Source organism: Pantherophis guttatus, chromosome 3 (genome assembly GCF_059756535.1).
Source record: "Pantherophis guttatus breed Tessera chromosome 3, ASM5975653v1, whole genome shotgun sequence".
In the NCBI taxonomy this organism is placed as follows: domain Eukaryota; kingdom Metazoa; phylum Chordata; class Lepidosauria; order Squamata; family Colubridae; genus Pantherophis; species Pantherophis guttatus.
Window position 1 is genome coordinate 47,165,091 of NC_142065.1, and position 23,833 is coordinate 47,188,923.

The 23,833-nt window shown below is 38.3% G+C and overlaps 1 protein-coding gene across 2 annotated transcripts in view; it reads left to right on the forward strand.

The window, feature by feature from the left end:
- Positions 1-23,833, forward strand: part of PIK3C2B (phosphatidylinositol-4-phosphate 3-kinase catalytic subunit type 2 beta) — a 94,971-nt gene that overhangs the window by 38,261 nt on the left and 32,877 nt on the right. For both annotated transcript variants that reach the window (XM_034414485.3, XM_060687229.2), the window contains 8 exons: positions 1,770-1,881; positions 4,297-4,376; positions 5,061-5,124; positions 10,775-10,921; positions 12,087-12,120; positions 13,372-13,567; positions 16,380-16,502; positions 23,326-23,493. In XM_034414485.3, coding sequence (XP_034270376.3) covers positions 1,770-1,881; positions 4,297-4,376; positions 5,061-5,124; positions 10,775-10,921; positions 12,087-12,120; positions 13,372-13,567; positions 16,380-16,502; positions 23,326-23,493 — 924 coding nt within the window. The remainder of the gene's footprint in view (positions 1-1,769; positions 1,882-4,296; positions 4,377-5,060; positions 5,125-10,774; positions 10,922-12,086; positions 12,121-13,371; positions 13,568-16,379; positions 16,503-23,325; positions 23,494-23,833) is intronic.

Below are 23,833 nucleotides of genomic sequence, written 5' to 3' on the forward strand. Positions count from 1 at the left end.
TCTTTTTCATGAAAAGCATATGCTGAAACACTATTGTCTTTTATTCACCAATGGGCTGTAGCAGTTCTTTATTATTTCCCCAAATGATTAAAAAAACATTGAGGGAGAACATGTTTGGATGCTCACTTCTTAAAATAGATCATCTCCTTGCTTCTGTGGGATGCAAAATGATTGTGGGGCAAAGTAGCAATGGAACAAGGCAAGAGGAAAGGACCAAAAGCCCCTAGTGCCTCCCTTCCAGCTTTGGATGATAGATGGCCAGTCCAGAATGATATACTTAATAATTAGTTGAGTTCTAATTCACTATATCCAAGAACAAAGGAGCATATGATGCAATTAAAATTTTAAAAATACCTTTTAAAGCAATCAATATATGCGAATTAAGTGTTGCAAGTTTCCAGTATATCAAATGAATGTTTCTTACAAGTCTGTTGTAGCACTTCCTTAAAAGGAAATACTATTCTGGTAGCATATCTGACTTTTTAAAAATCTTCTTTTCCCTGACTTTGAAGTTTTGTTTTACTCTGCTTTTCTTTCTCCCCTTTAAAAGCAACACACCCTCTCTTTCTCTCTCTCTCTCCGTCCCCTGACAATTACGTTTTTGTAATGACAGCTGTGCTGGATGGGCAAGGCAGGATATAGGGTAGAGAGAGATAAGTCCTAACTTTTCCTTTTAGACTAGCAGGTAAAAGGGCCAGACGTCCTGTTCCAACTACTATGAGGTGACCACCCCTTTCCTCCTGAGCCCTTCCAACCATTCATTTTTCTGGAGGAGAAACTGCACAAGCCACATAGCCTGTCCCAGGCCTTGTAAATTAACCTGTTCCCTTTGATAACTCCGAGCAGAGGAACGGCTTTATTATTGGCAAATTCTGTTGTATTTGTAGAAAGCAGGTATCTCATTCCTCTTCTTGTCCTTTCTCCCAGTCAGCAAAATGACTTGGTTCAATCTTGAACATAAGTCCATAGAACAATAGGGAGTTGCTTTTGGTAGTCTTCATTCTGATGCAAGCAGAAACCCAACATCTGTTTTCAAGACCTTATAATATCTGGGTTTAACAGGTGCATTTGCATCTCAAATTATTTTAGTAGATTTAAGCTTCAGGGAAATTGTGGTATGGTTATCTTTGGTTTCATGTTCCTTTTTCTTTATTTTAAATCATGTACTACAAAAATTAAATCAATCTATTTTTCCTTTTTAAGATCATAAGTTTTAACTGCTATGTTTTCCACTAGACAATGAAAATCCGTAAGAGAGAGAGAGAGAGAGGGAGAGAGAGAGAGAGAGAGAGAGAGAGAGAGAACATTAAAAATAATGATTGAATTTTCAAATAGCTCTCTTGAGGAAGAGAACTGAGGCATAAAGTCATGTATAACTAAGTGCATGATTTATTCATTGTTTCTAAGCTAAGCAGTTGCAAAGGTAGAATATCCTTGTTCTGCACTATACACAGAATCATGAGTGTCCAGGGTGTGGAGATGGAGCAAGAGGAGGCATCAGATGCATCATTACATCATTGCAGAAGCAACATGGATTATGTAATTTACCGTATGTCAGTTGTGTTCCATTACAATCAGAAATTACTGTACATAACTCATGTCAAAATTTGCACAACGATATCACGACCTGTATCTGATATCTGTGTGTGGGCCACTGTATATCTGATTAATAGGAATTTTAGAAATCTTTGCTACTGGAATAATATACGTAATATACAGGGGAAAAAGTCCTTTACTTACATTTTCTGTATTTATTTGTCTCATTCCAGCAAACATCCACTAGGAAGTCATGAATATATTCAACACTGCAGGAAGTTTGACATAGATATCCGGTTGCAGCTGATGAAGAGGAAGGCTGTTCGCAGTGACTTGGCTAGGACGGTAAATGCCTGGCTTGTAAACATGAAATTAGGCTCTAACAAAATTGTTGCTTCTTCATGAGTTCTAATTCAGATGAAACACATACAGTATTTCCATTAATATCAAGTTAGAGCATGTTTGGTAGAAAAACACTTCTTATATGTTGAGGGCTAGGACAATGTCTTGACTTAAACTTAACTCTTTATATTATTTTTAATATTGTTTGTTTTTAATCCATAATTATCAATGGAATAGCATTTGTTGCTGGTTTAGTTGTAAATCTTTAGTTGAGGATTGTAATCTTAAAAGAATAGTAAGATTCAGCATAGGTCTAATGCATGGGTGTCAAACTTGGCGCGTCACGCTGCTGTCACGTAACATTTCACAACCTTTTCCCCATTCATGAAGCTGGGGTGAGCGTGGCCTGCACATGACACATCTGGCCTGCAAGCCGCCACTTTTGACACCCTTGATCTAATGTTGGAGGGTAACAACATGCTGTCTAGAGTCTTAAGACCTTATTTATGCTCTTAGAAGCATTTGAGATTAAACTGCTGATATTCAGTATCAAATATAATCCCTATATTTTAATAAAATATATCCTAAAAGAGCTATGCTAATTGTCTGAAAGTCTCCACATATATCTTAGCAAAGATTCTTCCCCCTTCTCCCCCAGTCTGCCCAGATAAAACCCAAAGTTCAGCCCTGCACAATATCTGGTGATATTATTAACATGCCCACTGAAGTTGTCAGAGGCAATTCACAATCACTGTATTAATCATCATAGTAACTGGCATCTGGCATCTTGACTCCTGTTTAAATGCCACCTGCAATGTAGAATACCTCTCTGGTACAAGTATGACTTTGATCAGATGTGCTGATACCTGAGAAGTGAGAACAACAATCATACCTGGATGTCTGTTTATGCAGAACACTTGTTAGAGCTAATAGCTTCATTTTATACCTTACTGCTGCAATTAGTTTGTAATTGTAATTAGTTGCATTGCAACTACTTCCTTTGATATTTTGTGTTGGACAAATTGCATCTCCCTAACATAAGAGAAGTTATCAGTGGTATAATTTCAGGACAACAACTTTAATAAAGAGAATGTTGACAGGCCAATAGTGATGTATAAAAGTGTAGGCCTATGTATATAAAAATTAAATGCTCAGAACTGAATCCTTTGCTTTAATATTTTTGTATAACAGATCAGAAAATCATCTATTTAGCATCTTAAGATATCTTTTTTCAGAGGGCAGTTTTACAAGTCTATTCTGCTTCCTGAAAAATCTAAATCAAATTTGAAAACTATTTTCTAGAAACAAAATTGTTCCTGCAAATTAATAAGTAAGTAATCCTTTTGTCAGAAAGAAATTCAGTGCTCTATCTCTTGGGAAGCATTTATGCATAGTAAAAGTATTATTTATTTAAGCATTCATTCAATCAATCAATGGTATATGGCCAACTATTTTACAAAAAAGGGCTCAGGATTAAAAACAATTGACCAACAACCATGATGTCCAAAGTCACTAATACAACCCAACTCATAACTTAACAGAGCTCATCTAACCATCTGGACCAAATTACCTGGAGGAACAGCCAGGTCTTTAATAGCTTACAAATAGCTAAACCTGCAGCCATCTGGATCTCCAGAGGGATGTTGTTTCATTGAGCAGGTGCTTCCACAGAGAAAGCTTTACTCTGGGGTCCAATAAAATGACATTATCTAATGAAAGGGACCTGAAATATGCCCTCCATGATAGATGAGTGAGGTAAGCAGACAGTATGAGAATCAAGTTGTCCTGCAAATAGCCTGGCCCTGTGCCACGTAGGCTTTATAGGTAATGACCAGCACCTCCCAAAAGTCCACTGGGAGCTAGTGCAGTGATGCTATATAGGACTAAAAAGAAATGCCAAGAGCTGCAGCTTCTAAATGCCTTTCAGGTCCATTATAGAGTGCATTACAGTAATCCAAATGGGAATTGATTAATGTGTGAGTCACTGTGAGCAAAGCCTCCTGGTTTAGGAATGGGTGCAATTGGTGCACAATGAACTTGTACAAATGTCCTCCTAGACATGCCTACCATTGATTCTTCAAGCAAGAGACATGAGTGAAGGAGGAGCCCTAAGTTGCACACTGACTAAATGTTCCCCCATGCAGATGGAAAATTCTGGATCTTTGTGGGGAGGGTTAGTGGTTGGAGGTTTTAAAACTCTTGGTCTTGCCAGGGTTAAGCAGAAGCCTTAATCCAAACCTCAACACCCTCATGGCATTGGGTAAGAATCTTGATGGCATCACCTGGTTGGCCCAAGACAGAGATTTATAGTTTGGTTCATTATTGAACAATAACACAGACAGCTTTGCAGCAGGCAGCCTTAGCAAGGGTAACAGAGAAGTGTTGAGTATTGTTGAGCAACTGCTTTTCTTAATGTAGGTGAATGATGACCAAAGCCCTTCCACACTCAACCACTATGTTCATCTCCAAGAGAGGCCAATCAAGCAGACCATCACCAGGTAAAAAAAATACGAATGAAACCAGGGATGCTATTCAGCAGGTTCTGACAGGTTCTGGAGAACCGGTAGCAGAAATTTTGAGTAGTTTGGAGAATCGGCAAATACCACCTTGGGCTGGCCCCAGAGTGGGGTGAGAATGGAGATTTTGCAATATCCTTCCCCTGGAGTGGGGTGGGAATGGAGATTTTGCAGTATCCTTCCCCTGCCATGCCCACCAAGCCACACCATGCCCACCAACAGAACCGGTTGTAAAAAAAAAATGAATTCCACACACTGAATGAAATGCCAGTGTAGCTGGTAGAGAAACTATAGACAGATAGAACTTCTGTGGACTGTATAGGATAATATGAAATGATAAAAAGACACATAAAAAGACATAGCACTATCTGATGTGCTGATTTTTAATGTGGACCAGTCATGTTTGCAGGCCATATGGGGAAAATCTGCAACTCACTGGTAGGACATATGGTTAGCATGAAAATGTTTCATGTTCAACATTGGCAGCTCTAAAAATGGCTGAGAAAAACTCATGACTGAAAACCTGAAGAATTGCTAATCAGGACAAACGGTTCTGAGTTAGAAGTGTGCATATAGGCTTTGACTTGACATAAATCGATCCTCCACATGAAACAAACTTTTTTCCATTTTCTATTCTGAGCTGTTCATTGTTGCTTCTTCCTATAGGCAGGCCCTGACCCTTCTTTTTGATACCTTCCACAATGAGGTGGATGCCTTCTTAGCAACTGAGGTAAGATGTCAGTCTTCAGATTTGGGGAGGGAGGGGGTAATATCTTAATGGCAAGCTCAGTTCAGGAAATGGCAAGCACATGGGACCCTCTCGTGGCTGGACATGTCAGTAGCAGTTCCACAGCATAACCTCAGAGCCGTGTGCTGAAATCAGAGAGGTAAATTCCAACACCAGCAGCAGAGTAGCAGCTGTTGAAACCAATCGGTTGGGTTGGGTTGGGTTAATGCTGCTACTACGGCTATATTTATCATCCTCAAGGTAAAAGACATGGAGTGGAGATGTTGCCATGCATGAGTAAGTTTCCTGGTTACTACCATTATTAAGGAGCCTATCCTGAGCGAGTACTCCAGATTTGGTGCTAGTCTTGCCTGAATTATGCTTTTTAATAATATTTGGAACATTGTATTATTTGATGTGACTGAGTGTTACTAGAAATGTAAGTAGTACACTTTTGTAATCTGTAGGAAATGAAATCACCCATTCAAAAAATGTTGCAATGGGTAGCATAGCAATTTTACACATCTTCTTCTAATCACTCTCATCTCTAATTCCCCACAACCACCCCATTGCAAGGCTTACAATTTTCAGAATTTGTACCATTGTGTTTCTGTTCTTGCTTCCTACCACAGCTTGTTTGAATAACAGCAGAATAAGAAGTTTCTGAGCTTTGTTTGTTATTCATTTATTATTCAAATTTGTGTAGTCGCCCATCTTAGTGTTATATAATAAAGAGAAGCAACCTTTGGGGAACTGAATGGTACATTTAGTCCCACAGTATATAGGCCTAGGATATATGAACAATTGTATTATGTTAGGCAGTACCAAGGCTAGCCCTTGAAGAAATATATGTAGCACATGCTTGCAGAAAAGATGCATCACGGTATCAGTAAAAATTAAAATCAGACATGAACAGTGAGAAGCAGCAGCTGAACCTGGGTTGCCTTGGCTGTATTTTAGTAATGGTGGCAGGATGGCTATGAGAAGCATTGGGTGGTGAAATGGCAGTGTGTAGAATGGTGGCAGACCCACTTAGTTTCACCTACGGAATCCCTGAGGGACCAAGTGATGCAAGAAAGACATTTCAGCAGAAAAGGATTGTCATTCCTGTAATTCATAGGTTAGCTGCTATATTGGTGGCAAATTTGAAGAGCCCAGAGGCTCCATCCAGGCTTTTTGGGGTGAGGGGCTGGTTGTGTACCTCTGTTTTGTAAAGCAGTGTAACATCTAATAGCTTTTGGTGCTTTGGTTACTCATTTGAAGATACTGAAAACAGTATTATAGTAATAAAACAAATATTTTGTGATAATATGAAGAAAATAAGTGGTAAACATATTTTCTCCACTGTGGTTTCCTCCAGTAGGTTCCCCCACATCTCATTGCTCACAGCTTGTTTTATTTCCTTTCTGAAACTGATTAGAGAAGGTTTTTTTAGTGCTTCTTCAATGGGACTAGGTCTGCTTATAAAGATAGGCAGTTAACACAGTTCTTGCTTACTTCACATTTTCCTCATTCCATCTTGACTGCTTTATGGGGGTCAGATTTCCCAACATAAAGTTGGGGCTATCAGCATAAGGTGCTTGGGATGGCAGCCAAGAGGTTGTTCTAGTTAGCAGTATGAACTATCAGTCAAAGCAGGAAGAAAAAAAAAAAAGAAAAAACTTGGGTGTACAGAAATGGTTCTCAGGTTCTATATTTTACAGTGTCAGCAGAGCACCATAAGGTAGAAAGTTCCTCTTTGTTTCCGTTTTCCTTCCTTTTAGAGATAGTTGTATATGTATGCATAAATGCATTTTGGTTTTGCTGCCAGGATCAGATATTTGTGAAGCTTTAGCCTTTGCCCAGCTTTTTCTTTCCATTTAGAATAATCTGTGTTATTCAGCTTTTGATGCAGAGATTAGAATGTTTGTTCTAGATCATATGAGTCACTAAAATATGGGATAGGGAAGCAAGATATCCTTGGAGTTCTTGCAAATGTGATACATGGTCAGCACTGCGTGTAAATATTCTCCTAATTTTTATCTTGTATTTTCTTACTATTCTACAGTTACTGAAAGGTAAGATATTTTATGTCCATAAGAACACAATTAATAGCTGTGATACAAAAAAGTGGAAAGAGGAATTGAAGAAGAACAAAGAACATGAGTTTAGAGTGGCAGATTCTTTGAAGCTAGCATTTCCTTTGACTCTTCCTGTTTCAGAATCTATAATTTAAGAATTTACAGAACTATAAAGAACTGTATAGAATAAATCTCCACTCAATTGAGTGGGACTTACTTCATAAGCTTGCACTGACAACATTTGTATCTTAAAGATTTCACTATGTCAGAAATAACAGAATTGGAAAGGACCTTGAAGGACTTCTAGTCCAACTGCTTGAGTAGGAGAGCTATACCATTATGGATAAATGGTTGTCCAATCTGTTCTTGAAAACCTCATGTGACCCACAAATTTTAGAGGCAGTTGTTCCAGTGATTAATTGTTGTTACTGTCAGGAAATTTCTCTTTAATTCTAAATTGTATCATTCTTTAATAATTTTCCATGTTGTCCTGCCCTCAGATGTTTTGGAGAATAGGTTGACCCCCTCTTCTCTGTGACAGCCTCTCAAGTAACTCTACCATGTCATCCCTCTTTGCTAGAGTAGACATCCTAATTCCTGCAACTGTTCACCATCCAGTTTAGCCCCCAGGTCCCTATTCATCTTTGTTGCTCTTCTCTGTACTCTTTCTGAGTGAGTCAACATATTTTTTGTATCATGGTGTATCATGGTGACAAGAACTGGATGAAGTATTCCAAGTGTGGTCTTATTAGTGCATTATAAAGTGGTACTATGGCTTCATGTGATCTTGATCTTGATACTAGCTGTCTGTAGATGCATTGGCTGTACTGCATTGGCTTTTTTGGCAGTTGCACAACACTGCTGGCTCATACTTAAATGGTTGTCCACTAGGATACCTAGATCCCTCTCACAGATACTGATGTTGAACCAGGTATCATCTATTCTATATTTGTATATTTGGGGTGGGGGTGGGGATTTGCCTAAATATAAGACCTTTTTTCGCCACTGAATTACATTTTGTTTGATAGGGCCCAGTGTTCAAATATGTCAAGATCCTTCTGATTTTGAACCTATCTTCTAAACTGTTGGCTGTTGCCCCATTTGGTGTTGTCTATAAATTTGATGAGTTCCCCTTTTATCCCCTCATTAAATAATTTATGAATAGGTTAAAGACAGAACCGTGAGGTACCTTCCATTTAGATATAGTTCCATTGAGGACTACACACTGAGTAAACACAACTGGTCAGCCAGTTGTGAATCCTTCTAGTGCTGATGCTGTCTATCCCACATTTTTCTGTCTTACCAAGAAGTAGGCTGTGGTCTACTTTGTTAAATGCCTTACTGAAGTCTAAACTATGTCCACAGCAACCACTAATTTAGTCACTTTGTCAAATAATGCAATAAGATTTGTCTGGCATGATCTGTTTTTAACAAACCCATATTGGCTTTTAGTAATAGCTTTGCTCATTTCTAAATGTTCCCAGATTTGTTGCTTAATTATCTTTTCCAGGATTTTCCCAGGTATTGATGTCAGGCTAATTAATCTGTAGTTTCCTGGATCCATTTCCCCCCTTTTTGAAGATTGGAACCATATGAGCTTTTTTTGCAGTTCTCTGATAGTTTCCCGTTGCTCCAGGAATTTTAAAACATTTGGTTTAGTGGTTCTGAGATCACGTCTGCCAGATACATCAGAATCCTGGGATACAATCCATCTGGTCCTGGCGATTTGAACTCATCTAGAGTGGTTAGATACTCTCTTATCATTTTGTTGCCTATTTTGACTTGCATTCCTATTCTGTCTTCTATGGTATTGCTTTTGATTGGTTAATCTCCCCCCCCACTTTTTTTTTTTTTGTAAAGATAGGTGCATTTAAGCAATTCCTGTTTTCTCATGACTACCTGTTACTTCCCTGCCATCTTCTCCCATTAGTGGATCTATCATGATTGTATCACTATAATTATGTAATGTATTTCTATGCTCAAAATGTTTGATGTCAGGTGGTTTTATAAAGAAATGTGTGCATGGTGAAGGAAAAAAAATCAAAGGGAATTTGATTTTATCAAAGGGAAAATAAAATATAGTGCAAAATAAGGTAAAGCTTAAGCTTATTTGTTTAATCTATCCTTCTATTCAATCTAAGAAAGAAACAATTGATAAGCTTCTTGAGACAAATGTTATGCAGCTTTTGTGTAAATTGTATATATGAGAATGAGAGAAACATAGGGAGTTTAAATATTTCTTATTCTGTTTTAGAGATTATTCATAAACAAATAATTTCAAACACATATAAAATCCTAAACAATTCATATTTGAGTTCGTAAAAGATTGAGTTGTTAAGTCCTCCATAAAAAAGGAAAAATAATACTTTTATAGATGAATGTACATATAGAAATCACAGAAATTGTTTCTGCGATTCTAGTTTCCACAGAGCACAATTTTTACACTTTGCATCTTATTTTTCCTGTTTGATACATATCTATCCCTTTCTTTCCGGTTTTGCTTTATGGAATCCCATTTCTTCAAGTGCTGTCCAGTGAAGGAAGAGAATTGTAGATCTTTCTTCCGCATCTTCTGCAAGACTATATGCAACAGAACCTTCTCAGGACTCTTATCCAATAAATACCTGCATTTTGCAGGCAATAGGTGCAGTAAACAACAGTGCCCCTTAGTGGCAATTCTTTCTATGCCTTCTGGAGCAATCACTTGAATTACTTTTTATTGGTGGAACATGTTAATAGTATCAAATGTCTTCCAAATTCTACATGAAGGAATTGAAACACACAAAATTCCTTCATGTAGAATTTGGAAGTCACATGTTGCTACCTTTTTCCTTTTAAATTAAGTATGACTTTGATGTTGAAATACATTAAAAAACATATTTGAAGCCATATTTGAATTTAAGACAGAAAAGATGGTAATAATTTTTCCATAAGTATAGATGGTGAAGAAAAAAAAAGGACCATTTCAAGTTTAACTGAGTTATTGTTTTTGATTTGTAGAAACTGATACATATGTATGCGTGTATATATGTGTGTGTGTGTGTGTGTGTGTCTTTTATTATATATATCTGTGCTAAAGCTCACAATAGCTCAATAGGATTTGTCAGAGGTGAGAAAAAGGGACAGACTCTTCTTTTCTAAATTAGAATGTTTACTGTGGTTGTGCTTTTAGATAAATAATGTATATATATTTCTAATAAATACAACATCCTTGATTTAACTAGCTATAGATAGATAGCACTACATCGAAAACTCCAAACAGAAACTCTTACCTATTTCACTCCTTCCCGCCCTCCTTGGCTCAGGCAAACTTCATTTAGTGTTTTCATTTCTGAGAATAGGAAGAGAGAAAAATACAAGTTTCTCTCTTTGGTTTTGACACCTTTGCCAAGGTCTCCCGCTCTGAAGACGTTCTTGCTGTTACTTTTGGGAAGAAATTTCCCACTGTTATCAAAGGAAAGGAAATACTTGAATTCCACACCCATGCCGGCTAGATCTTAATGATTGTCAGGCTCCCAAGCCGTGTGCTAATGCAAAGATATAAATAACATCATTGTAGCTTACTCTTTTCAATGTTTCAATTATTCATCCAGGGAGATTTCCAACTGAAAGCAGAGCGGGTAGTCCAGTCTGTCAAGGCCATTTGCAATGCTTTGGCTGCTGTGGAATCCCAGGAAATCACTGCAGCCCTGAATCAGCTACCGCCTTGTCCATCTCGCATGCAGCCCAAAATCCAGAAGGTAAGAAGTAAGAGTCTGAAAGTTCAGAAACCCGCAAGCTTGAATTTTAACATTAGAACCAAATAGATGAAAATGATAAGAGTGGAATTCAATGTATGCGAATATGGGACAAGAGATGCTATTGCAGCTGCCCTTCTCCTCCCTTTTAACTACAGTGATGGTATGTTGCATTCTATCCACTTACGTTCTTGAAATATTTTGATCTCTGCAAAGAAACATTTGTTCTTTTTACCTTTTTTCAGAGAAGGTGAGTTTATTTACCTATCTCCATAGATATCTGTGCCACTCCAATACAAGTAAGACACTGATTAATATGTGTATAAGGTGAAAGCTTAAGTTTCTGAAGCTCAATCCATTTGGACTCTTTCATATTCATGATAATCGGTGGTTCCAGCATGGTGCTGAGTTTAAAATAAATCACATTATGATTTAGTGCAATGTGTAAGCCCAGACCAGCTAATGGAATAATTTAAGATTAGGTGATTGGTAATTTATGGCCATAACAAGATAGAAAGGGGAATATTCCCTCAATCGTCGCTAACTTGACCTGCATGATAGATGTCGTGTATGGGTGAACTTTAAGGCATTAGCATTAGCAGAACAAATGGAACTTGAGGCAGACCCTCAGAAAGGATCTATTTAAAAAGTCTCATCAAAGGAAATGCCCCTTGCCCAGGAGATAATTAAAAAAACCTATCTGGAAATGTGTTTACTTAAGATATTAGAAATTACCTCTGAGTTTACATTGAGAGGTCAAACTGCTAGCCTGCCCGAGTTGCATAAATGGGTAGAGTAAAGAATCAAGCCAAACTCTGTAGATAAATAATTTTAGCAATGTTCTTCCAGATATGTAGATTTCCCTATGTAAATCTCCAGCCCACTTAGTTGTTGCCAAGATTTCTGGGAGTTGGTCCATCTGGACGACCTTAGGTTAGAGAATTTTAGCACTCAGAATAAAAAGATCAAATAAAAAGTACTTAACACTGGGGCAAAACAGTAGGATGGATGAATATTTGCTATGATGATTTAGTGAATAAACTCATTTAGGATTCCTCATTACCTCTCTCAGGTGGTTTTTGGAACCAGAACATGTCTATTTACTGTATATAAGGTGATTTACTCATTAACATTAACTATTTTTAATTTTGTTTTGTTTTCTGAACAGGATCCAAGTGTTTTGGCCATAAGGGAAAACAGAGGTAAACATTTCCTCTCTAATTAGTGAATTCTGGAGACTTTAATATTTTGTTGTTTCCTATAACAACAAAAAGCAACCACAATAAAAACAATGACAGTATATATTAATTTTCTGAGTCATTTGAGTTCTTCATTTAGAATGAGTACATAAAATGGAAAATTCCTTTGAGCAAACTCTTTGGACAGCTGATTTATCTTGGTCAGAGAGAACAGTAGTGGAAGATTTTCCAAAAAATGCTAATTATACCTTTGTGAGGCTATGTTTGCTAATTATAATAGGAGAGTTCTTTGAAATAGGAATTCTTATAGGAAGTTTTTTTTTAAAAAAAATCAAAAGCAGTGATAATGTGATATTGGTTAAACCTTTTTCTACCCGTTTTCGCAATTGAAATAAATTCAGTTTTCACTCATAGAGCAAGCTGTATGACTAGCAGCATGTTTTGTACAGTAGACACATCACAGTTTTATAGAAAAGGAGCATTCCAGGGAAGAAAAGAGAAGTGTTCAGTTCAGTGCTGAAGAATTTGGCATGGTCCTTGCTTTGGGGTTTCTTGTTTGTTTGTTTGTTTTATTTTTTTTGGCCTAGCAAAACTGATTTTTATATAGATGTTAAGTGATAATATGGACATTAGTCAAACATTACTTGTAGAAAAGAAGGCAGCCTCTTTTCACAACACGTGATTAGGATGCGTTACTTAAGATATTAGAAATTGTCTTCTGGAAGGCATGATTTGGGTAAAGATGAACCAGGAGTCAAAATGAGTAACATGCTACAGTACACCTAAACTGAGTTCATACACTCTGATAAGACATGGTTTCTTTAATCAGCTTTGCCTAAAAGACTTGGCTGAGTTTGCTTAAACATTAAGCAATAAACAAACACCCTTCATAAATGACAGGATTCAGACATGCTAAATCAAAAACAAACCATGTTATACAAATAAGCAAGTAAATATTTTATTTGTTATTTCCAAATATTTCAGGTTTTAATTTTTAAGCAATTTTTGCAAAACTTGCAAATTATATTTTGTTTACAGCACAATGAACCAAAAAATAAGTCTTATACCTGGGAATTTAGAACTGGGAAACTCCATAATGGATGAGCACCTCTTATAGGACAACATCACTGTGGTTAAAGTGTTTGCCATATGTATAAGCTCCACAGGGACATATTTTTGATGGGCACTTAAAATTGAATTCTAGAATTCATTCTCAATTCTCACAATATTTAAATAGATTCCTCTCTCCAACAGAGAAAATTGTAGAAGCTTTGACAGCCTCTATTTTGGATCTGGTGGAGCTCTATTGTAGTACCTTCAATGCAGACTTCCAGACAGTGGTACATGGGAATAGAAAGCATTCATTCTCCCAAGAGGCCCGACTGCTTTCCTGTCCTCTCTCCTTCAGAGTCTATGCTACTCATCGTATACCCATCACCTGGGCTACAAGGTAAACAAGAACATATTTATGTAATAACTTGGCAATGTTTGGCAAAGGACAATAGGCCTTTTAAGCTAGACCTAGGAACTAGGTTGGAGACATCAGTCTTTTAAGTCCACCTTCAAATGAGGAAGCTTGCTAGGTGACTTTGGGCCACAAAGTTCCTTTTAGTTCTGTATACCTCACATAGATAACAGTGGAAAAGGACTGCTGTGTATAACAAAAAGATGAAATGGAATATTAAAATAATAATGTACACATCTACAGCTATTGGAGGGATACTGGGAAGCTTCATTCCCATTTTGAAGTGGCCAGTCACTTATATCAACAAAGAGGTCCTTTCTGGCACATGGGAGAGGGCATCTCTTGTGGTTCCCAGGCTATGGAATGCATCCCCAAGGAGTTGTCTTTGGTCCCCTTTCCCAGTTTTAAAGAGAATGCCAAAAACTATCATGTACTGATCTTAAGTTAATTGCATTGTCTTGTTTTATGTTTTATATATTTCTTTTTAATTGTTGTAGGCTAGCTTGAGTATTGCATAACATATAAATCTAATAAAATAACCAGGATTGTAGAACACAATTTTCTATGAAGATCACCAGGGTTCATTTTTGCCATTGGGGCTTAAAAATCAGAGATAGCATCCATAAGGGATCTGTATATATTTAATAGTGCAGTTTCTACTCCCTTCCCATGACAGGCTCTTAAACGTACCTTTAAAGAGGGTCTATTCCCCTTGAAAGAATGAGGTTAGCTGGTCAGATGAGCAACTAAGGTCTAAATACTAGATTCTTTGTTCTCCTGTAAGTCTGTTTCTGGAAACTCCCTGGGATGTTCCATAGGCAGGCACCCTCCCTCCTGGACTTGGCTCTATAGCCAGTGACAGATGGCTGCTTCTCAGCCTGGGCTTACCTTCTTGGGCCAAAGACTGCTAGTGGAGGGGACTCACCTAATGGATATAGAGACAATAAGAAGTGTGTGTGTGTGTGTGTGAGAGTGAGGGGGAATGCTTCTTTGTAAACACTCTTTGCTCATGTGTTTTCATTCCAATAAAGACAGGCAGGGATGCAATGACTGGGAGTAATCCACCTCCCCAGCAGCAGGAACACGTGAGAGGTGGTTGCAGAAGTTAGCTTCCATTCCTCCAGGGACCTCTTGCTTTTGTTCCATCCTTAATGTATTCCACTGAATGAGTGATTCTGAACAAAAGCAGTAGCCTGGGAAATCCAAGCCTGTCCTGACCTTTGTTACCCAGTAAGCCCTCCTAGCATCATCGCTCGGCACCTGTCACATGGCTGGCCTTCTGACAGAGCACCCCGTGATGGCATTCTAAAAGGCGTATGTCTCTCTAGCTGGCTGAGAAGGAAGTAGGGAAACACTTCTGAAAAGATGATAACCCAGGAAACACCCCGTGGTTGTTCTGTTGGGGGTGTGTGTGAAAATCTGTGGGAGAACTGTCCCTTTCTAGCCATCTTCCTCCTCCTCCTTTGTTCAACTATCTGCGCTGAAAAATGTCTCAGATAAGGCATATTTCAACTGAGATCTGGATCTGTTCAAAGGGTGACTTAATTTAGGTTTAAAAAAGTTTTGGCTTAGACAGCCCAATCCTGGCCATGACTTGAATGTAATGTGTTGGGTTGAATTTCTGTGCCCAAAGTTACACTTTTATTTGATGCCAGAAAGAAAGACTCAGGATTCTTAGGATAACGGCAAAGATTGTAAACTTTAGAATCTTGAAATGTGGAAATTTCCCTTTAAAAATCATAGACATGAAAGAGGATATTATTTTGGTTTGTCATATGGTCAGCCATATGTTTAGACTGGATTTGGCATTTTTATCCATCTAACCTTAACCCTTCTCAAGGACCTGGGATAAACAGATAAAAAACTGTTTGATGGTTTTAGAGATATGGTCACAGGATGTTGCCTTTTGCAATTGACTTCTAGTGATTTTTTCAATCCTGGTGGTGTTCAAGTGTTTATTGTTATTCCAAAGTGAAAATCCAATCCATTTCCTTAAGCATATTAGTCATACACACACATGATCACCCATTCACCCAAAGAGAAAGCAAGAAAGCTGCTAGCTTTATAAAGCTTTATACAGCTTGAAGTTTTTTGTCTCTTGCCTTCCAGTGTTTTCATTGGTATGTCACATAACCAATCATACAAAACAAAGCCAGTATTATTTTGGTATGGAGGAAACAGGGAATATCCTGTGATATAAGTATAGGTGTAGTATTATTATTATTAATTGTTCTTTTCCATCTCAGACATATAAAAGTGGTTAATAATAGCTTTTAAAATTAAACAAACTGTAGGGAAATTTTGTTGAAAGACTGAAAACAGAACCGATGCTAACCCGGCTTTCTTATTCTCATGCCCACCTCTCAAACCAACTTCAGATAAAAGATCTTTCAATGCTTCTGAAAATTTATTGGCATTTAATGAATCTCAGGTGGGGAAAGGAAATTATAGCTGAGAGTCATCTACTAATTGGAGATTCCTCTGGTTGCATGAATAATCTTTAGGCACATTATAGACCAAATGCGAACCATCTGGATTTTTCTTTTATTAATTGTCCCTTTGTGGGTACCAAACTGGATAGGACTTTTCCAGGTTTGGGAATAAAACCGATTCTCACCTGTGACTCAGTTGCTAAACAAGAAATAAATCAAGGCATTTCTTTTCATGTGAACCTTCTGTTTTTTCTGCATTGTAGTTATGCGTTACTGAAAGCCTCCATTTTTCTTTTCTTTCTTTCGCATTGTGAGATAATGAGAATTTGCTCATTTGACCTTTATTGCCATCCATCTTTCTACAGCTACGAAGATTTCTACCTCTCCTGCTCACTCAGCCATGGGGGAAAGGACCTTTGCACCCCTCTGCAAACCCGAAAAGCTCATGTATACAAGTACCTCTTTCATCTAATCATCTGGGACCAACAGTAAGGCATCATCTCTTTAATCTTCCTTTGAAGTATAAGAACGGGAGAGATATTGTACATTCTTAATGTGATGAGAGAGATGATGGATTTTTAAAAAATATTTTTCTGTGAAATGACTACTGCTCAGTGGCAAAGGATATGATACGCCATCTCTCAAGAAGGCTCAATCCATTTTTAAAATGTGTCAGGAACTCAACACTGTCACTGAACCAGCCTGGAATAGTTATAACTGAGAATTTCTCTTCCCCAGGTGGGGAAGAGAAATTATAGCTACTAATTGGAGATTCCTCTGGTTGCATGAATAATCTTTAGGCACATTATAGACTGAACACGAACCATAATAAGTTTGTGTGTCCAAGCATCCCTTCAATTCATTCTTGATTCCTGGTGACCACCTAGACAAGTCCATGAATTGGCAGCATTTTCAGAAATAGCTTGCTGTTGCTTTCCTCTTGGGGCTGAGAGATAGTGACTGGCCCAGTCACACAACAGTTCTGGTGGCGCAGTTGTCAGAATGCAGTATTGCAGGTAAACTCTACCCACAGCCTGGAGTTCGATCCTGATGGGGCTTGGTATTGACTCAGCCTTCCAGCCTTCTGAGATTGGTAAAATGACGACCTGTATTGTTGGGGATAATATGCTGACATTGTGAACTGCTCAGAGAATGCTGTAAAGCACAATGGAGTGGTATATAAATCTAAGTGCTATTGCTATTGCTGTTATTCACTCAGATGGGAACTAAAAGCCCTGCAAAACTGTGTCATCCATCATCAGTCTTCCAGAAGAATACCATTTAATAGTGGTATCAACTCCTGCTGAGAAGTCCAACAGGCCCAAGAGTTGTATATTGCAGACCTGACAAAGATAATCTACCAGAGCTAGTTCTGTTTCTGGTCTATATTCAGAAACAGTTTGATCCCAGAGCACTGTCTTCCTTCATCAGAACACAAGGTGGCTTTAGAATTTGTTGGTCCACCTCTGAATAATAGATCAGAATATCTATGTTGAAGTTAGACAATGTCCAGTACATTGTATCATCCAGTAGGAAAACAAAGCAGCCTTTATAAAATACAGAGTGCCTGACTATCCATTGAACCCAAATTCATGCACTGATAGTTATTGTTTATCCTCCTTTTTAATGGAAATTCTGCTTTATGTAATAAGGAGTAGAGAAGCAATATCGGGAGCTGATTGTTATCTATTTTCTATCTGTTGTTTTTCTATTCCACATCAGAACTGCCACAGTGCTCCAGTTCTGCTTTTTGAGGGCACAGATATAAGAAGCAACTCTACAATGGGACTTTATTTCTAATATTCCTATGCTATGATCTAAAATTGTTCTAAAACATATAAAAAAACACACAAAATCAGAAGGCCCTATGTGGCTTGAAAACTGGAGGTTGCTCTTCCATGTTCTGAAGTAATTGATGTATTATAAAATAACCAAAATCCCCTATCAATAAAAATGGAAAAAGCTTAAAGCATGTAACAGTGGTGGATTGCTCCCGGTTCTGTCCGGTTCTTGAAAACCGGTAGTAAAAAAGGCAGGAGGCTCCGCCCACCTGCCCTGACGCCACATTTGGTGATCTGCGCATGCACAGTAGCTTTTGCGCATGCACAAAGTGTGCCCGTGCTCCCTTGCTTCGCTCACACACGCGCTCCCGTTGCAAACTGGTAGTAAAGGTAAGTAGAACTCACTCCTGGCATGTAACGCATATTACTCTTAAATGAAGCTATTATTCCATGTCTTCTGTACTATAGTCTTTTATTTTTTTACACGGGTAACCAACTTGTGTGGCTTTCCTGCCAAGTATCTGTTGGAAACTAGCTTGCAATATTAGAGGAGGACGAACACAATAAACACAAAGAAAGTAGCTTCAGGCATGGCTTTCAGTGGCTTTTTGGCACATGTCCACGATGTGTTTGCAAACTTCAATCTAATCTTAAAAGGTGGGGGGGGTGCTGTTTTTGTTTTGTTTTGGTGAAAGAGGGTGGGTAGGCTCATAGAGAAACAGATGGTGCAAAAGTGACAAACTGGTCTCCTATGCAAAGTGTAATTTGTCCCTAACTGCTTTTGTGATTCTGCAAAATAAACCCTCCATGCTTGGACAGTTCTTCCCAAGGGCAGATGTCTACATTTGAGAATCTGACAAAATAACTTCCGAGGGATATCGGATTGCAAAGCAACTGAGAGGGACGGGTTTCTTCTGTTAACCCTACACTCCCTGCCAGTGGATGTATAGTGCACTTTGGAGTTGTCAAGGTGGCGGATGAGAGAACTTGATCCAAAAATAGCTCAGGCAGCAAGACGTCTGCTGCCCACTGTTGAGCTACAGATAACACTTAGTATTTTTATTAAGCCATTAGAAAAGGCCGTGCGAAAGAGATAATTTTAGAAGTTGTCTCTTCCAGCGAAGAAAATCCTCAAGACTCAATGGAGATCATCATGGAAAGTGTGGCCTAAACTTCTCTTGGTAGGAGTGCTTTATTCAAGCAACTAAAAATGGATTAAACTCCAGAGCGAAAAAGCTGGAATGAGGCGCCCATCATGTAGCTGTTTCTGCATACCCCTAGCTAGCTGCCAGAAGGGTTTACAGACATGAAAGGTTTTGTACAGCACCTTTGGACTGTCTTTGGGTCATTATGAGGCTTCCCTGAGTACAGGCGTACCCACCAGCCCTGCTTATGTTACAGGATCAGCCTAGGATTCAGTTGAAAAATTAAAGTAGCTGTATAGAATGGAGGAATGGAAACTTTGGAAGAAGGTTAGTGTGCCCTTCCCTTTAATCCAGCCCAGAAACCTCCAGATGGAAATTTGGCATAGAGAGGAGTTATGTGGAGGTTTTTTCCCTCCTATCTGAATTTGGCTTCAGTGGAGTTTAGCTCCAAAGTCCATTTTGTATGGCAAAGCTCACCCTTGATATCTGGGTAGCATTAATAAATATATTTCTAAGCATGTGCTACATGTCAATTTCTCAGCATTAATAACCACTTGTCAGTTATTGAAGACAGGACTTTCAGGCAAAAGAAGTGTTATTTTCTGCATTTTTTTTCACCATTTAAAATGGGGGAAAAATGGGAATGTTTGGGAATCACATTTGGGAATGTGATTCTCTACTTGATGTCTTAGTGATTACCAAAACCAACTTTTTTTATTTAAAATGAAATACCGCAATTGTTCATTTGTTATAATGTTGAATGCTTAACTTGCACAACCTTAAATTAACTCCTGATTCAGCTGTGGAACTGGCTGTGATCAAATTACTTCCTTCAATTCATTCAGTTCCTGCAAAATTATAATAGTATTGAGAAAAGGCAAAGTAAAGCTTTCAACAGTTTCATCCTGCTAAACTGTATTTTGAATAAAAAAATAGTTAGTGAAGTGTGAGGATAATTGTCATGTTTATTTCAATGGTTAGGCAGCTATTCAGCTCTTTATATAAGACTCTGTGTCCTACAATTATAAATTCTAGTATGCATATTAGAAATCTCTAGTTCAGATGCTAATCCTTTCTCATTTAAACATTGTACTGTGTATTGTTTTCTCTAGAGGAACACAAATCTTTTTCTTTCCTAGTAATTTAGCCTTTTGTTTCTGAGCCTCAAGAAGAAAAACCCTAAATATTAAAAATCATCTTATCTTGTTTGCTTTTTTCCCTACAAAGAACTAACTTTTTCCTTCTGCCAGAATAGAGTGACTTCAGCCAAGGATTTATGTTGCCTTACTATGCTTCCTCCACTCACCCCACCCCACCCCCCTTTCACTGCTGTGCAGCAGAAGCTTAGATGAGATACTGGTGTTAGAGCAGTGATAGTTTTTCAGCGTGACCTATTTCTTCTTTGGCAGCAGCTATTCTCCAAAAATATTCTTATTTTAGCAAAGAATCAATATAATTTGGAGGCTGGATGGGCATGTCCCAGACCCCTGCCCTACTTTTCCTTTACACATTCTTTGATAAAAAGATTACCGTATTTTCCGGCGTATAAGACGACTTTTTAACACATGAAAATCTTCTCAAAAGTCGGGGGTCGTCTTATACGCCGGGTGTCGTTCTCCTGTAACCAGGCAGACCAGCCCGAAAGGCTCTAACGAGCCTTAAATGGCTCTGACGATCCCAGCTCTGACAATCCCAGCTGAGTTCCCTGCAACTCAGCTGGGATCGCCAGAAACCATGTAAAAGGAAAAAAGTTTTTTCCCTTTTACTCTGAGGATCCCAGCTCTGACGATCCCAGCTGAGTTCCCTGCAACTCAGCTGGGATCGCCAGAAACCATGTAAAAGGAAAAAAGTTTTTTCCCTTTTACTCTGAGGATCCCAGCTCTGACGATCCCAGCTGAGTTCCCTGCAACTCAGCTGGGATGGCCAGAGCCATGTAAAAGGGAAAAAGTTTTCCCCCTCCAGCTTGCTTACCTCAGCTGCTAGTCGCAACGCTTGCCTTGCTTTGCTTGCCTGAATCTATTCAGGCAAGCAAGCAACTCCCTGCCTGCAATCAAGCAAGGAGGGAGTTGTGGACTTCAACTCCCAGAATTCCTCAGCCAGCAAAGCAAAGCTGGCTGAGGAATTCTGGGAGTTGAAGTCTACAAGTCTTAAAGTTGCCAAGGTTGGAGACCCCTGTTCTATTGGGTAAGTTTTTTTCCCCTTTGGGAGCTTTAAAAAAAATAGTCAATTGGGGTTTTTTTAGTTGTTCTTTTTTAGACCTAGCTATTTAAAGTTTAGGAAGTTTTAAATTTAGCTTTCATATAAAAATAAAAATAAAATAAAATAATATTTGTGCAGCTTTCTGAGATTTAGTGTGTTTCTGTAGTGTTTCACTCCAACTACACAAACACACAAAATCTCACAAAGCTGTATGTGGAATTTGGTGTGTGTAAAGTGTGAAAGTTGGTTTTTTGGACTTTTTGTGGCGCTGTGAGGTTCCTGCTTGTTGCAGGGGCCATTTTGGGTCTAGCACAGCTGCTTTTACATTGTGGGTGAGCCAGTTGTGTTGTGTTGTGTGTGTTTAGAGTGTGAAAGTTTTTTGGGGGGGCTTTTTGTGGCTGTGTGAGGTTCCTGCTTGTTACAGGGGCCATTTTGGGTCTAGCACAGCTGCTTTTACATTGTAGGTGAGCCAGTTGATGTTTTTTAATTTTTATTTGGTGTGCATTGGAAGAGGGGCAGTCTTATATGGCGAGTATAGCCCAAACCCTATATTTTAACAGGAAAAGTTGGGGGTTGTCTTATACGCCCAGTTGTCTTATACGCCGGAAAATACGGTAAATACATTAATACATTAAATACGTTAATACAAAAATTATAGTTAACAAGCACAAAACACAATGGAAGGGGGAAAGAAGAACTTGTCGCAATTTAAGGCTGTAGGGCATTGCTTACAGGTTTAAATTTTGAGAAAGCTGGCTTGAGAAAGCTTTTCATATGGTTACTCTATATGCATCATTGTGTTCATCTTTTGGGATACCTGCCTATCCAATTCAGCCTGCCATTTAATATGTTACAGTGTCCTAGATCAGCCTTCCTCAGCCTGGTTGTCCCTAAGATTAGAAACCTGTAACACTCAGATTTGTCTAGCCAAGATACCCAGTGGAGAATAAGTTCCAGAACAATGTTAAACTGGGGGATACTGTGATAAATTAAAAGGAAAAGTACAAGTACTTATTTTGAAAGGCTTGCTAAAAGGAAGCCAAAACAGACCATATTGCCTTAGCGTTTGCTTGCAATTGTCATGTCTTTAGTGTTGGGACCTGCTAGCTAACATGCATACATGGCAGACTGAAACAGGTTTAACTATTTTCTTTTTATCCAGGAAATGCTGAACGTTCTCAGCATCTTCACCAAACAATGATCTTCAGAGTCACAAGAGAGATAATAAAATTAGAACACAACCTAGTCCACAAAAGTCTAATTTGTCAGATACATGTTGCACTGAAATCCACCCACCTAAAATTACTGTGATCTGACACCTCTACACGATTATTTCATCTCCAGTGCTAATTGATTTATTGCATTTCAGTTGTTCAGTTGTTTGAAACCCAAGGAAAGGTTAGTGAATTCAAGTGAGGTTTGGCTTCCCTATAGCCACTGAGCTAAGGAAGTAGCCTAGACCCTGCCTAGACAAGAGAGATAAAATGACATTTATTCATATTCTCTCATGTTTATAAGGATCCAGATTTAAGTAATGAATTATATTTGCCATATATTTGGTCTAAACCTCCCTAATTTTTTCCAATGGCCATTGAATGAAGAAAGGAATGAAGGAGGGGGCAAAGGGGAACATAAACCTAGGAGAGATGAATTACAGATAAAATATTAGATTAAGATAAAATAACCTTTATTGTCATTTTTTTACCTTGAACACACTGGCACGCATTAAAAATGAAATGAAACACACATTAATCCATTTTGAATACATAGTGGAAAGAAGAAGCTTGAGTTCACAAGATTGATGCTATAAGAAACAAAACTGAATATTTTGATTGAACCATGATTGTTATGAAAGAGGCCTTTTATATGCTCTATTTTAAATATCAGCTCATATCAGCATAGTAAAATGGAAATCACAGACTATGCAAGGGTATGGAATCTGTGATTCTTGAGAAGCTGCTGAACTACAGCTTCATGAAACCACTTCTAGGATGGCCAAATGTACTGTGAATTTTAATTCAGCAGCAACTGGAGGGCCATAAGTTCCCCAGTCCTGAGACTCCTGTGAGTAGCTAGTGAGATAATTATTTTATGTGATGGAAATTCAATAGAGCATTGCTTTTTTTAAAAAAAATAATGTGAAGCTATGGTATAATTTTAAGCTAATTTATTGTAATCTCTTTCAGGATATGTTTCCCAGTTCAAATGAATCGTCTGCCACGGGAGACTCTTCTGACAGCCACGCTCTTTGCTATTCCAGTCCCACCTCCTGGGAGCTCTTCGGAGACAAACAAGCAACGCCGCACTCCAGAAGCTCTGGGCTGGGTCACTACTCCTCTCTTCAACTTTCGGCAGTAAGTGTGCCTGCTCCTATTACTTCTGTGGGAGGAATAGTGAACTCCACTGAGGATAAACAATGCAGCTTTTCAGAACATCGGTTTGAGATGAATTCCAAGGAGTTCACTGTATTACTCTATTATAGCAAGCATAGAAAACGAATCTGGTTACAAAACTCTGAAGAACTTTCATCAATTAAAGTTCAATTCATCCCAAAATATTTACTTAAACTGGCAGGTGAATGCATACTGTATATAGATAATCATATAGTGTACCATATTTTTCGGAGTATAAGACGCACCTTTACCCCTTCCTAAAAGTGGGTGAAAATTTAGGTGCGTCTTATAGACTGAATAC